The 14,518-nt window shown below is 41.3% G+C and overlaps 1 protein-coding gene across 6 annotated transcripts in view; it reads left to right on the top strand.

The window, feature by feature from the left end:
- The window catches only part of LOC114066081 (golgin subfamily B member 1-like), a 36,765-nt gene extending 34,406 nt beyond the window's left edge, over positions 1 to 2,359 (top strand). For all 6 annotated transcript variants that reach the window (XM_027900483.1, XM_027900482.1, XM_027900481.1 and 3 more), the window contains 4 exons: positions 122 to 219; positions 548 to 682; positions 775 to 889; positions 1,689 to 2,359. In XM_027900483.1, the coding sequence (XP_027756284.1) occupies positions 122 to 219; positions 548 to 682; positions 775 to 889; positions 1,689 to 1,847 (507 nt within the window). In that variant the 3' untranslated portion in view covers positions 1,848 to 2,359. The remainder of the gene's footprint in view (positions 1 to 121; positions 220 to 547; positions 683 to 774; positions 890 to 1,688) is intronic.
- The last annotated feature ends 12,159 nt before the right edge of the window (positions 2,360 to 14,518 follow it).

The following is a 14,518-nucleotide window of genomic DNA, read 5'->3' as shown; positions in this document are numbered from 1 at the left end:
AAGAATTATTTGTTCCACTGTTTTGTGGTGCTTATGGCTTCTTTAATTGAAATAAAGACTTTTAGCAAGTAGGAAAATGGTGACTGGCTATTTTTTTTTTCCCTCTCTCAATATTTTCTAGGATGAAACAAGAGCAGAAGTTCCCCCTGGAGCGCCACGGGAAAGGTCTGGGATTATTGTGGAGATCAACAATGTGGAGCTAAATGAGCTCAGGAAAAGGTCAGGACTCAGGGCATGTATTAGCAATATTGTTTTCCTGACAGCTGTGTTGTGAGTGTGAAAGTAATGCTTTTGTATCCCTCCAAGGCATTTGTGTAGAGAAGGGAAAGAAGTGGATTTACAGTGGATTAAATAAATCATAAGTCATATCCTTGAACTGTTACCATCTGTGGTTTGGTTTTGTACCTTATTTCATTTCAGTGTAAAGCTAAAGCATTTTATCATAATTAAGTCTATCACAAAAAGGATGATTTCTTAATAAAAAAAATCCAAAAAAGTAATTCTTGAAGTACATAAGATACTGATTTCAGGTTACATTTTGTCCCAGGCTTGCAGAGACTGAGCAGCAATATGAGTCAGTGCAACAGGCTCTCTCCCAGCTGACAGAAACACTGGCAGAGGAGAAGAGGAGGAGAGAAGCTGCAGAAGAGGCTCTTGGACTCTCTGAAGAGACAAGTAACAGGTAAAACACCCTGTCAGATTATTTGTTTGCCTTTTGTTTGTAGTGAGAGGTTAGTGGTTAGTACTCCATGTGTCCCTGTCATTTTTCCCTAGGTTTGAAGTGAGCAGTTACAGATCTGTGCCCACTGAATACACTATCCAGATGGAAACTGAGGAGGAGAGGGAAGCCTTAATCATCAATCCCAGTGAACATGTTGTTGTGAGAAAGGTAAGGAGATGAAAGCTTTTAAAAGCCCTGAATTACCAGCTACTTAAAAAGGGTGTGCATGTTGTATCCTGCTGGTTGCAGACTAGATTGAAATGACACAGCTCAGGATCCCCTTTGTGCTGCTGCTTCCTTTTTTCTGTCTTCCCATTCCTGCACCCTGTTTTCAACTGTCGTTCGTTGTTGGAGTGCAGATTTCCCTCCTGAGTGACTGGAAATCACTGATTTTGGGTTGTCCTCTTCATGTGTAAGCAGTGGCACAAGGCAACTGCTTGTCTAATGTGTCTTGGCTCTGAGAAGCTGACTCTGAAGTATTCTGTGTGTTTGGTATCAAGGGGCTGGGCAGGCCACTCAAAGCAGCAAACTACTTCTGAGGCTGCATTTCACTGAAAAAACATCTATAATTTCTTTCTCTTTGGGCTGTGAGTCAAATACAGGCAACTGTGTAAACTGTGTCACAAGACATATTGCCTGTGTCGAAATTAAACTGGGAGTAATCATATTTGTACTCCACCTGTCCATGAAATAAAATGTGCATTGCATTTAATGATATGCATACCCCAAATGCAGTATGCATCTCTGGTATGTCTGTGTAACTGCACAATACACAAATACCTGGCATTCATTCCTCTCCTCTTTTAATAATGCTGGGGTTTGCCCTTGAAATAATTTGTGTTTCTATAGCCTGTGCTGTGGCATCAGTTGCTGTGTCAGAGGTTTAGAGTGCCTCAGAAATCCAAGCTGCAGTGGAGCTCCTTGTTCCTAGTGCTGATTATCGATATGGAATGTTGTCCCCCCCCAGGTGAAAGGAGGGGCCCTTTCCCTGCGGAGGTGGCTCCGAGGGCGAAGCCTTTACTGCTCCAAGCTGCTGACTTCCCGAGCCAAATCCCGCTACTTGTTCCTGACATACCTGCTCACTCTGCACCTGGTTGTGTTCCTGTGCCTCACTGGTGTCCTCTGAACCCTGCGTTTGCTGGTGGATCATTCTGGTGTGCCAATTTAGGATCGTAGACTCCTCACATGCTGCTGTTACTCTATGCACTGGACACAGCTGTAAATATTCCTGGGACACTACATGAGCTCCTCCAGTGAAATTGCTCTTTATCACACTTTGCTCCCAAGTTGACTTGAATGGCTCTTTCACAGTGGAATATTATATTTGCTAAGGAGAAAATATTCCCCTCTGCCCTCTTAAAGAAACTGCTGCATACAAATTATTTAATATTGTTTGTGAGTACATAATGATTGGTTACTACTGAATGGGTTGTAAATGCTATCTTTTCTATACAAATTTTATTTTAAGAGTCAAACTACAAATTTCAAAGGAATATCAAGCTATTACTGTATATTGACTTCTTGATTATCACAAGAAGTTTTATAGAGTGCAATAAAGGAAGAACTACTTTAATTTTTGATTTTCTTTGGTTGCTTGGGATTTTTTTTTTGGCTGAAAATAAAAGAATTAAGAAGGTTGTTCTTTGCCATTCGGTTTGTACCCTATTCTGTGTGTGGCAATGAGGTAAGCTGATGATTAAAGATCCAGTAAAAATTCAGAATTGAGATGGTGTAAAGAAATGTCTTCAACTTCTTATATTCTCTTTTTTGTATTTTTTTTTTCCTGTAACTTGTGGGGAGTTTGGTAATTTTTTAATTTAGTTGCACTTCTTTTCTTGGTGGGGTTTAGTCACTGCCTGTCTCTATGCAAAATGTTCCTCAGCTGCAGAACACATGAAATTCAAGCTTATAAAGGCACAGCATGACATATTTTGCATGTTTGAGCGTCAAGGTACAAATCAGTAAAGGGGAAAAGTTTTCAACTGAGAATCTTGTGGGAAAAGAAAAACCACTGTAGGTTAATCCTGTAAATCTTCTTTTAATGGTCTTTAATATTTCTTAGTCTAGGAAAGGTCTCATTTTTTTATATAAAGCCACTCTATTCCAATGTAATTTGTTTAGTTTTGTTTGTTTTGGTTTTTTGTTTTGATGTTTGGTTTGGTTTTTTTCGGTGTTTTGGTTTGTTTGTTTGTTTTTGTATAATAGTAACGACTCACCTCCTTTGAATGGCTGATCCAGTCTGTTTTCAGCCCTCAGCTCAAGTACTGGGATAACATGAGAACTGTACATGCTGATTTTTCCCTGTCCAGACTGAAGATGGGTGTTAGCAGAAGAATAATGAGCTGTTCTTAGCTGATGATGTTAAAATGGAGCAGAATGCTTGTCAGTGGCAGCACTGGACCTGCAGTCCTGCCAGTGTTACCTTGGGTGAGGCATTTCTGTCTGAAAAAAACCCAAATGTCCACGAGTGGCTTGACATGTGTTAGATATTGTGTGAACTCCATTCCAGAGGCTGGGATAAATACACTGGGAAGTGAGATCGTGGCATTTACGAAGCAGCTTTCACAAATCACCACCATTTCCTGGGTGAGTGTTGCCCTGAGAGCGTTCTCATGTTACATTCCATGGTTTAAATGCTTTGCTTTGCTTGCTCTGAGGTCTTTGAGGGGTTTACATGCTGGTTCCTGGACTTGGATGCCTTTTACCTGAGGCTTTGCAGACATTCCAGAGGGTCTGCAGGTGCAGGGTAATCCAGACCTTAGTGAAACAAAGTGAGGAAGAACAATTGTGTTTTCTGTCTGAACATCAGAAACCAAAAAGGAGCCTCTCTGTTAATTGTCTTTAATTTTGCACTTGGGAATTCTACAAGTAAAAACAAACTAAAAATGAAAATCAAGCAAGTATAGGAACTGCTTTAAAATTCTCTACTCTTAAATTCCAGTGTGTCATGATGTAATTTTTGATGTATTTAAGGACTGAGTTTCCCTCTGGTTTACATTGCTGGAATCAATTGAAGTCTGTAGGCAGTTCTGTGACATTGGATACTGCTGGTAAATAGTTGGTTTTTTGCACTCTCAAGCCTTTTCCTGAGGGTTTTAGAAGAAAATAACAATTCACAGCAACATTCATTCATGTTCAAAGATACCAGGTACCAGAACTAATGGTTAAAACTGTTTGCAAATGCGTGTGATAAAATCCCATTTTTGCATTGTTAGGGACAAGAAAATTGCTGGACAAGTGCTGTTTTTAATTCCTTTCCCATTTCTGGAGTACCCTTCCTTACTGAGTGAAGTTGCCAAAGAAGGAAAAATAAAGTCCTTCCCTCTTCTCAAATGCCTAAAGAGGCAATTGTCCAATTCTAAAAACAACCACTGCATCCAAAATGCATCTTGGTGAACACCAGGCTCTCTCTTGGTGGGAATTCTGCCATGAATTTCAGGGAGATCAGCACTTTGATGTGATGGCCAACTCCTGCAGTTGAGATGTTCCTGGGTGGTTGTGCCAGCTGCCTCTTGTTCTTTTTCCCAAATAACCAGTTCCATGAGGTATTGACCACTTACAAACATGAAGCAGGGCCTGGAGTGAGCACTCCACGTTGCAGAGTGGCTCTGACTGAAAACACGCAGCAAATGCTTCCCTGGAACTTTTGCTGGGGGTTATTTTTAGTTGTTGATTTGAGATTGTGGTGACCCTCTTAGAAAAAGGCAAATTTCAACGACCTAGGAGGGAACAACTGCGGTCTCTGGTGATTCTTATTTACCATGAACTACTAACATTAGAGCTGGTATGTGCATATGATTAATTAATTTTAAACAAATGAACTTTCTAGAAGATAATTCAGCCTTGAAAGAGATGGGGTTTCTGCTGAGGTCCAAGTAGAGCTGACTGTGTGTCCTTTTGCAGAGCTTGTCCGTGGTCATGAGGCCAATAACAGAATATCACTGACCCTGGAGGCTGCAGCAGGAGATTTCCCCTCTAAAAACAAAGGCCTGAGCAGTTGGCTTTGGTGAAACCCATGAAAGTGGAAATTTGTGTGGATTTGTTCCATCAGAGCTTTAGCATCAGCACTGCTGTTTAGGTTTATTCTTTTCTGAAATTACTCTTCCTGCAGCAGTTTGCTCTCCAAATGATGGGCAGTTCCTCCTCCATCCCATCTGAGGGGTGTGTCCCAACACAGTTCCAAAGAGGGTCTCCAGCACATCCCATTATAAACTCAGATAAGACTGGAAAGGATAAACGTGGCTTTCCTTAACCTTGGAAGGGGTCTTTCTGATTAATTAGGTTTCTAAAAGTTCATTTGCAAATGGAAGATGCAGATTTTTGTTTGTTTTGTTCATATCTGAGCCATATTTTGATTTTCTGGACTGTCAAAGCCCTTTCCTGAAGTTCTTGTCATGAGGTATCCCTTAAGTTGTTAAATTATTTGGGGCAATTGGGATGCACTTCCTAATGCAAAAGTGATAAACTTAGTAAAACTATTATTTAATAAGTGAGGGTTTTTTAAAAGAAAATCTGTCTCTTTTATGTAAGTTGATACTTTTTTTTCCCCAAAAAATTAACATTAAAAAAAAAAAAGTTTTACTTCCAGCAGGGGGAAATCTCACTGTTTCAAGGCAATAGGGGAACTGCTTAAACGGAGAGAACAATCAGATAAGTAAATCTAGAGAGATTATACCTTTTCCACCTCTAATTCCTTCCCTTTATTCCTTTGTGCAGTGACAAAGGACCTGCCCCTGATGGAGGATCATGAGTTTGATGATGCCCACCTTGGCTGGACTCCTGTGTGGGCAGCACCAAGGATGAGATGCTTCCTTCGTTTTTGAGGCTGCCTTGCTCTTCCTGCTGGATTCATAGAAGGAATTAGTCCAGAGCAGGTGTTTCCCCATAAATTCACATTTTAGTTCTTTACATGTTGTGGGGGTGCATTCTGTGAGGGCAGTAACAGGTAAAGTATTTCACGTGAAGTTTTAACTTAAAAATGTGATTCTATCTCTGATGTGCCTGGTAGATTGCACTAATATTGGAATAATATCCTTTGCAGGGTGTTATGGTTGGAATGGACCAAAAAGACAGCAACGTAGAGGCTGAAGCACCAAGTAAAAGAGGGATCCTGGGGCTGAAATATCCCACTGAGCTTGGAGTTATCAGCACTGGAACGACATGGGCAAGGTGGGTGTTTATTTTTAATGTAATTTTGTTGAACTCTTTGGGAAGTGCAGGAGAAACTGGAGAAGCATGGGGAGTATAAAGGATACTCTCACTCCACTAAATCTCTCAGATATTCCGTGTGGCCTGGTCTCTTGGGAAGTGGCCGAGTCTGTACGTGGGAATATTTATCTCCTCTTTAGAGACAGGATTGCAGTTTAGTCCCTTGTCTGCAGGTGAAATGGTCTGGGGAGGAGATTCCCCAGGGAAATTCTGGTGTTTTCCTGTGGAAAGCATCCTGAGAGGATGGCAAGGGCTGGGGTTGTTCTGTGCTCACACTTTGCACACTTGTATCTAAAGTCAGTTCCTGTGCTGTGTTCATGAACCCAAACTGGTGTGTGCAGAGTGTTCCAGATAACAAACCAAAGTCATACAGGAGCAATGGGAGTTCCTCAGTTCATCTCTGGAAATAAACTGCCCTCCTGCTCCACTAGATGGAAGCACAGGATCTGCATTTCAGTTCTGCACTGCTTGCTGTCAGGGCACCTTTCTGTCTGCCTTGTACATCCCATTATGTTTTTCTCTCTGAGAATTTTCCTGCTGCATTCAACAAAAAATTATATTTTCCCGTTTTAAAAAAAATAGACATTGGAGGTCACTATTTTTTGTTGCCTCATCTGCACCTGGAAATTGTCCTGTGCACAACACATACTGGTGTGTGTTCCCTCTCTGGGTAATGCTGGATGCAAGAGCAGACTGTCTGAAATATAATTAGGAAAAGGAATTGGAGAAGGTTAACAGGTGACACGTGCTTTCCTGTTGTGTGAACTCGTGGATGGATAGGTTGGTTTTAGGGTGTAATGGGAAGGAGGTTTCAGGCAGTGCTGTAATTCAAATAATGGGAGGTACTAGATGGGCTCTTGTAGCTTTAGCTTTTCTTCTTTGTCAGTTAAATTACTTGTGGAAGCAGGTCCCTAAACTTCCCCTCTTCTGGTAGGGAAGAGACAAGAGACAGAGTTGATGACTGTTGTGATTATTGCAGATAAGGGAAGAAGTGTATTTTTGGTTACATGCAGGCTTTGGTGATTCAGTCCTGTGTCTCAGGTCCCCCTGAAGTTCTGTCACACACACACAGGCTCCTGTGGCTGAGACAAGCTCTGAAATAAAATCCCTGAAGTTTTGATGCAAAGGGATTATCTTTTGTATATGCATATACATATATATATATATTTCCCCCCAAATTTTCAAAACCAGTTGGGTGATTTTGATCCAAACCACAGCTTTCTTTCTAATGCTTGGAAATCATCCTGCTAAAAGCATCCTGATGCAGGAGAGACAGGGGAATTATTGGGTAATGTGCCAGAAATGGGACAAAGGCACAGTAGTGCTGTGTCCAGCCATGCACGGGGCACAGAAAGGGGGAGGTCCCCAAAGGAGGAGGCTGAGTGTGAGGGGACAGTGGGAGCAGGGATGCTGCAGGATGTGGGAGTGGAGGGGGGAGCCCATTCCTGTTCTCCCGTGCTTCAATTCACAATATTCAAATTGAGCCTGCTCTGGCTTTGAGTGGATGATAATACAGGGCATTGTCCCTCCCTGTCAGCTGTTCCCAGGAACTGACCTGACAGCAAACAGGAGGGATGGAGCATTTTCTGGCTCTGGTGACAACATAAGTGTTTAATACAAGTGCTGGGGTAATTTGGGATAGTTCTTCCTCAGTAATTTCTCTTTACTGCTCACGTTTCAGTCTCATGGCCTGTAAAATCAACCCTGAACTATTTTGGTTCTTGGGGAACATCATTGTCACTCAACATTATGGTTACCCTTAGGTCAAGTCTGATGGGCTGTGCAAGTGCCTGGATTTGAGGGAAAACCTGGGAACTGCCCAAGATTGAGGCAGGGTCCTGCTTTTTATGAGTCCAGCTTTGCTCCTCGCTGCTGAAACCACCAGCAGTTTGGGAAGTGTGGAAGCACCTTCTCTTATTTATTCCCTGTCTGAAATGGCATTTCTTTCTTGTATCTGATTGATATTTATATATACTTTTACATAATTACTTTCTGGTTTATTCAACTTCTCCTTGCATTTCTATTCTAAACCTTCAAATGGAAGATGGCCTGGCATCCCAAGCCCCAGTTCTGGAAACACCTGATTATTAATTTTTTTTTTTTGGGGGGGGAGGGTATTGATAAGGAATTGAAATTTCTGTTTAGGGCTGATTTTTTGGGTTTTTTTTCCAAATGTGTAATTCCAGCTCTGGACAGCTGTGGACATTGTAGGTGCTTCACAAAAGAGGATCTTTTTTCCATTTAAGTTCATTTTGGAGCATAATGTTACTTGTTTCTGGGATATCCTTTAAATAAACTTACCCATAAAACTATCCTGATGTTTTGTGCTCAGAAATAAAAACTCACTGAGTCAGGCAAAGCTGAGGTAAAAAAAGAGTAAAACCCCAGCACAGTGGTTTCAGATCTAAAGTAGAGGGGAATTTGGCAAACTTGCACTTGCAGGCTTTCTGTCTATTTTAATGTCTGTAAAAATATTAATAAAAGATATAAACAACAATTTTATTGTATGAAATGTACTACTTGTATTTTAAATATATTATTATCTAATATAATTTGTTACTAAAAATATATTAAAAATGCTTTAGTCTGGCTGTGTTTGAAAAGCTTTCTTTGTGGTTCTGTGGGCAGAAGAAACCATTTTGAGCCACTTTTCTAAAACAGTTGTTCACTTCTACATTTTGACATCATTCTTTCTGCAACAAACTCTCGTTGTGCTGGAGGAACATCCCACCCTTCTGACTGAGCTGCCCTTGAATCTGAAGGCCAACCATGTTAAAAATGACTCAGGTAATTGTCTGAACCTGTGCCACACATCATTCCTGCATGGAAACAGCTAAAAAAGGGGTTCTGGGTGTTCAGTTTTGTTCTCAGTTTGGGAGCTAATCCCTTCAGGTTAGTGTGGATTGGCAGGATGGGTAAGTGATGATGAGAGAGCAAGAGTTGCTGCTGCTCTTGCATTACCAAGGTCCTAAAACATTTTGGACTTGCAGATATGTCACTGCCATGCACAAGTGTCTTCTTAAAAGTTTGGAGTGATGGTTTTGTTTTGTTTTGTGCTCACAAGACTGTGTTCAGTTCTGGGTGTAGGAAAGCTGAGGCCAGGAGGCTTCTGATGCTTTTTAGTGTGTAGATAACAATAGCACAGGATTAATGGGATTTTTTAAATTGGACTTGGTGAGTCATTGATGTATTTAAAAGTGCTGGTGGTGAAGGAGCTGAATCTTCAGTGTGAGTTTTGGATCCGTGGCTCATTTCAGGTGCCCTCCTCTGGCTACCAAGAGCGTTCAACTCATAGCCCAGCTCCTCCTTTCCACCCTCAACACTGTCCCTCCATCAGCACTTCTGCAGCAGCCAAAATGCTGCATATCACATCGGAGCTATGGGGTTTGAAGGGTTAGAATAAAGTCCATGACTTTGTGGAACTTCCAGGTGGAGCAGCTCTTCAGGGATCGGGGGAAAAGTGTCCCAGAACTGGAATGTTTGTGTTGTCTTGGGAAAATGAGTTGTCTGGAGCATTGAATGATGCTTTGCTAAGTGTTCCTGCCTGTGCCATACCTAGTCTGAGTTAGCCAGCTTTAATCAGAACAAAAAGCAGACCTGTGAAGTTTTATATATTTTGGAGCAGCTTTATGGCCAACAGTCCACTTTACAAGCTTAACCAATGAAGTAAATGTGATTTAAATACAGATATAGGTATAGAATCACCTGGGAAAATGGGATGTGACTCTGCACTTCCCTTTCTTCCAACTTTTGGCCTGTATTTAATAGGAAGATTATGCATCAATTCAGGAACAGTGTAAATAAATTAATTAAGCAGTGAGCTTGACAGAATGAATTACTGGGAGAGAATGCAACTGGGAGATAACAAACTGCATCAGACCATGAGAACAGTGCACTTTTCAGCAGCCAGGAGGTGTGGCTCGTACAGTAGACGTGTCCAGGACTGCTCCTCTGGCATTACACTGTAATGATGAATCTTGATGTCTGGATTGTTTAAAGGCTTCTTGTTTATTACTGAGTGCATTGAACTCATCACCATAATTATGAAATATTGTTAATTCACGTAGCCTTTAATTGAAAGCACAGTTTCCATTAAATGTTGACTTTATTGGCAAAAGTATTAGCTTCTGAAACCCAAAATTTGAGTTAACCCCCTCTCCTCAGAAGCTCTGATGGTGATGGTTGAGTCCCCACCCCTGTAGGGATTTAAAAGCCATTTAGATGTGGCACTTGAGGACATGGTTTAGTGGTGGCCTTGGCAGTGCTGGGTTTACAGTTGGACTCAATGATCTCAGAGGAGTGGCTGATTATTCCTTCAGATGGGAATAGACAGATTATTCCTCATGGCTTCTTCCAGCTGTGTCTTCTGTGCATTTTTTTATGTGTGTGTGTAGATATATAGAGATAAAACCCTACAGATTTCTTCACTCTGCAGTCCTGCCATCGGTGTGAGAAAATTATCCCAGGAGTGTCACCTTCAATTAATGTTGTCAGTAAAAATCTGACCTGGGTTAATGGAAAGATATCCTCTGGCTTTGGTGATTTTCTTTTGAAATGAAATCCCAAAGAAAACATAACATGCTGTTCGTGGAAGAGCTGGAATTCAGGAGGGGACTCAGGTGTAGTAACTGCCAGTATTCATTTTAGAAGAAATAAAACTTAGCATCTCTTCAGATCCTGTTAAGTGTAGATCTGAAAGCTTTTTCTGCTCTTCCAGGTTCTGTGTGAAACATTCACTGTGCCAGCTGTGTGTGGAACAATGCAGGCAGTGCTGCTGCCCTGGGAACATCGACTGGTGAGTCTTCCTAGGGGTTGGATTTTCCCCCTATCCTTCTCTTCAAGTCTTGAGTCTTCATATATTTTGGAAAGTTAAAATACCACCTGCCTTGGTAGCCTGATGCCGTGATATAATTTTGTGTACAAAGATGGGCAGCTTACAGGAATTATGACTGTCATAAATACTTTAAAATTCAATTATATGTGTATCAGAAATGCCTTATTAATTTTGAGTGGAAAAGTGCTTCATTTCCTACCCAAGAGTAACAGGGCTTTACACAGGTATTGTTCTGTTTTCCTAGTGGTGTGTTTTACTTTAATGACAGATTCACATTTTTATTAAAAAATAAGGTGTTGGCTTTTTTTTTTTTTTTTTTTTTTTTACAATTTGGACATGACTTGATGTCTGTAAAGTGCTGGAGCTTGTCTTAAAAATGGGCTTGGGAAAATCTGTGTCCTGGCTGTCACACTGTGTGTTGATTAAAAACTTCTTGGCTGGCTGCAGCAGAACAGGAGATGGTGAGAGACACCAAGGGACAGCTTTGCTGTGTGGCATCAGATATTGGAAATGAAACAGCAATTGCTGCTTCTTCCTCCTGTCTTGAAAAGCACCAGGAACTTGCTGCTGGACAAGGTCTCACTATTGGGAAGGAAAGTTTCAGACACTCCCATCAGGCATCCTTTGTAGGTGGGACAGGAGTTTTCAGAGTTTTCTTTCCAGGGATTTGGCAGACAATGGAAAGGGCAACTTTGAGCAACCTTCAGCTGTAGGAACAGAGTTATTTATTCTCAAATGGAGTCACTTCTTTAGGAGCTATGGATGCTGCTGCTGGACAAAAAGATGCTTCAGGTGAGAAATACCTGAATCCCAAGATAGCTCCAATCTGTTATCAATGGAGCAGAGTGTGTCAAATGACAAGATGGTGCTTTTTATCTTGAGTGGCTGACACAGAACTGCACGGTGCTTCTTAGGTGGGTGTTGTACCTAGATTATGCTTCAGTTTATCATTTATTCTCATTATCTGTGATTTAATAATTCATCATCGAATCACACATTCTTTTCCAGCAGTTTTATCTGCAGTGTTACAGTTCCCACTCCATCCAGTGGATGATCCACACTCCATGTGAGTAACTCCTGTTGCCATTCACCAGTTTCCCGCTCAGATTCCCCTCTGGAGGACCGAGCACAGTGGCTGCAGGGGGTTTGGCATCTTTTCCATGGAGATAAATGGTGAAGCCAGCCACGCTGGGGTGCAGAAATGAAACTATTTCAGCAGGAATGTGTCTCCAAGTGGTGTTTTTGAGCCTCAGCAGGAGACATTCTCTTTAGCAGGCAGAGGGATTTGGCTGCCAGAAGTGTGTCAGGGGTCAGGGCTGGTGCTCAGTGATGGTCACTGTCAGGAGTGTAGTGGTAGAAATCAGGATTTTGTGCATGGCAGATCTCTGTCAGAATATGTGTGTTAAAATAGTTTAAAAGTCTAGTGCTGAAAGCTCAAACTGTATTCCCAGGGTTCTGTCTGCTCAGCTCCTTTTCTTTGGCAAAAATAGTGCAATTTGTGAACTTCCCAGGACTGGCATTCAGATTAAACCAACACCTCACTGAAATGCCAAGTGTGCTTCTGTTTCTAGCTGATAGCATCTCTACTTCCCTGCTGTGGCAGCTCCCCATAAACATCTTCACAACTCCAATCCTCTTCAATACTTTTATAAACCTTTACAAGGCCTTGATGCTTCTGAACCTAACCAGACTCAGAGGCTCAGCTGGTCTTTATCAGATGTTGCCCTGCCTTTGGCCACCCCAGTGTTATCTCTTTTCTTAAATTAAAAAGTTTTTATGAACAGGAACCAGTTTATAGATTTTGAGTGGGTTTTTTTGTGCAGCACCTTTTACAGCCAGGTTGTACCAGGTGTTATATACTAGGTATTTGTGGTGTCCTTCTCTAGTGTGGGAGGTTATTTCAGAGTCCTGCTCCTTTCAAGAAGCTGTCTCATATGTAATTTAAATTTTCCAAGCTTTTCTGACCTTCTCAGTTGCTTCTTTTTCATCTGGTAATAAACTTCCATTAAAATTCTCAAAATGGCTTTCCTGGGAATGTGTTCAATAAGGTGTCACTTCAAAGCAATCCTTTCTCCTGTATTAATTTTAACAAAGGAAAATTGTCACCATTATGGAATATTTGACATCTAGCTTTTATATGGGAATGCTGTCTTGTAAGTGATTTCTGAGACTTTAGTCTCCTGCAATTCAATTCTGCAATGTTTTCCTGTTAAATGATATGATGTCTGTGTGAGACTCTTGTCATCAGTTACGTCACAGTTCTTGATGTTCACTTTTAAAATACAAGCATCATTTTAAAGATTTCTTTGGGGAGCTTTTCCCTCTGTTTTTGCTTCAAAGTTAAATGTTATATCTGTGGGGAAATAGTATTTTCTTGGAGTTAGTGAGCTCTGTATTAGGGCTTTGCTGCCATTCTAAGAAAAATCTTAAATACAAGAAAATCTGTTTTAAAAAAGCAGGGGCATTTTGGAGACAGAAGATGGAAATGGAAAATCCCAAAACTAATCATTAACCTTTGATTAAAGTGTTTGTTGGTCATTTTAATTGGGGATTATGGGCTTCAAAAAAGAAATGAGATCTGCTTTACCTCATGTATACAGAATAGGGAGGAAGAGAAAAAAATATGGAATGATGAAAGCAAATCACCTTTGTGGAAAGCTTATCGAGATCACTGGGGACACCACAGCTGGGATGAACTTGGCCCCTTTTTCTATCTGGCAAACTTTTAATGAAGGAGGAGAAGGACCTGGTGATCTTTCACTGCAGAGGTTAATGACACATGGTCCTGGGGAGCATTCTGTGTGAGAAGTGAAGCCTGCAGATGTCATTACCTGGGCCTCCTGATTGCGCATTCACATCTCACAAGAGGAGTGGAAAAGACACTTGACACATTTAAAAGGTTATAGTGGACACTGTTTACATTTCTGATTCTATTCCCAGTGCATTTTCTTCCTATTAGAAGTATGAAAGAGCACAGAGGGTCATGCAGGCTGTCCTCCATCCCACTGCTGGCTGAGACACGTCTGACTGCAGTGAATGTCAAGGGGAGGGCAAAATTTGGGGCCCAATTCATTAACTAGCAACTGCTGTAACTCAGTCTGTTTTGCTTGCATCAATTTTAGGTAAAAGTCTTGATTTTTCTTGTAAATCTTCATCTGGAAGCTGTGGAGAGATGTGCTGAGTTGGGTTTGAAGTGTGACAGCAGGGCCGAGTCTTCATTGCATCAAGGTTGGGCCAAAGCATGGAAGAGTGAAAACCATCCAAAGTACACATCATCTGTGCTGTTTTAACAGGGCATTGCAGGAAACAGCAGTCCTGAGAGAAAGAAGCCGAGAATAGCAATGTAGTGACAGCAAGCGACGAGGGGTACAAGGTGTGATGTGAATTAAATGTGCAAAGGTGGAAGCTGAGCCCAACAACAACCTGGTATGGAGGAGAACGAGATGGAGGGGTTGAAATATCTCCTGTTTAAGGTTTGCCTCAGGCAAGAGCGCGTTTGTAGGTGTAATATGTTGTTGAATTTTAATATGGAAATGTCTCCTGGCATGTATTTCAACCCCCCTAGAAACAGTGATATTGGTTTAACCTTCAATTAACGGGAGAGGTCCTCTGTGAAAATCAGGGCTGGGTTTGAATGGCAAATAGCTTTAATATTCTGAGCAGAGTGGATCATTTACACAGCTCAGTAAGAGGCTATAAATCACCAGGACTTTGGCTTTTTTTTTTTTATTATCATTTTAATGCAGGCTTGAGTT

The sequence above is a fragment of the Empidonax traillii genome, unplaced genomic scaffold, assembly GCF_003031625.1.
Source record: "Empidonax traillii isolate 1590-97213 ecotype Southwest subspecies unplaced genomic scaffold, ASM303162v1 scaffold733:size745334, whole genome shotgun sequence".
In the NCBI taxonomy this organism is placed as follows: Eukaryota; Metazoa; Chordata; class Aves; order Passeriformes; family Tyrannidae; genus Empidonax; species Empidonax traillii.
This window is presented reverse-complemented; position numbering and strand designations above follow the sequence as displayed.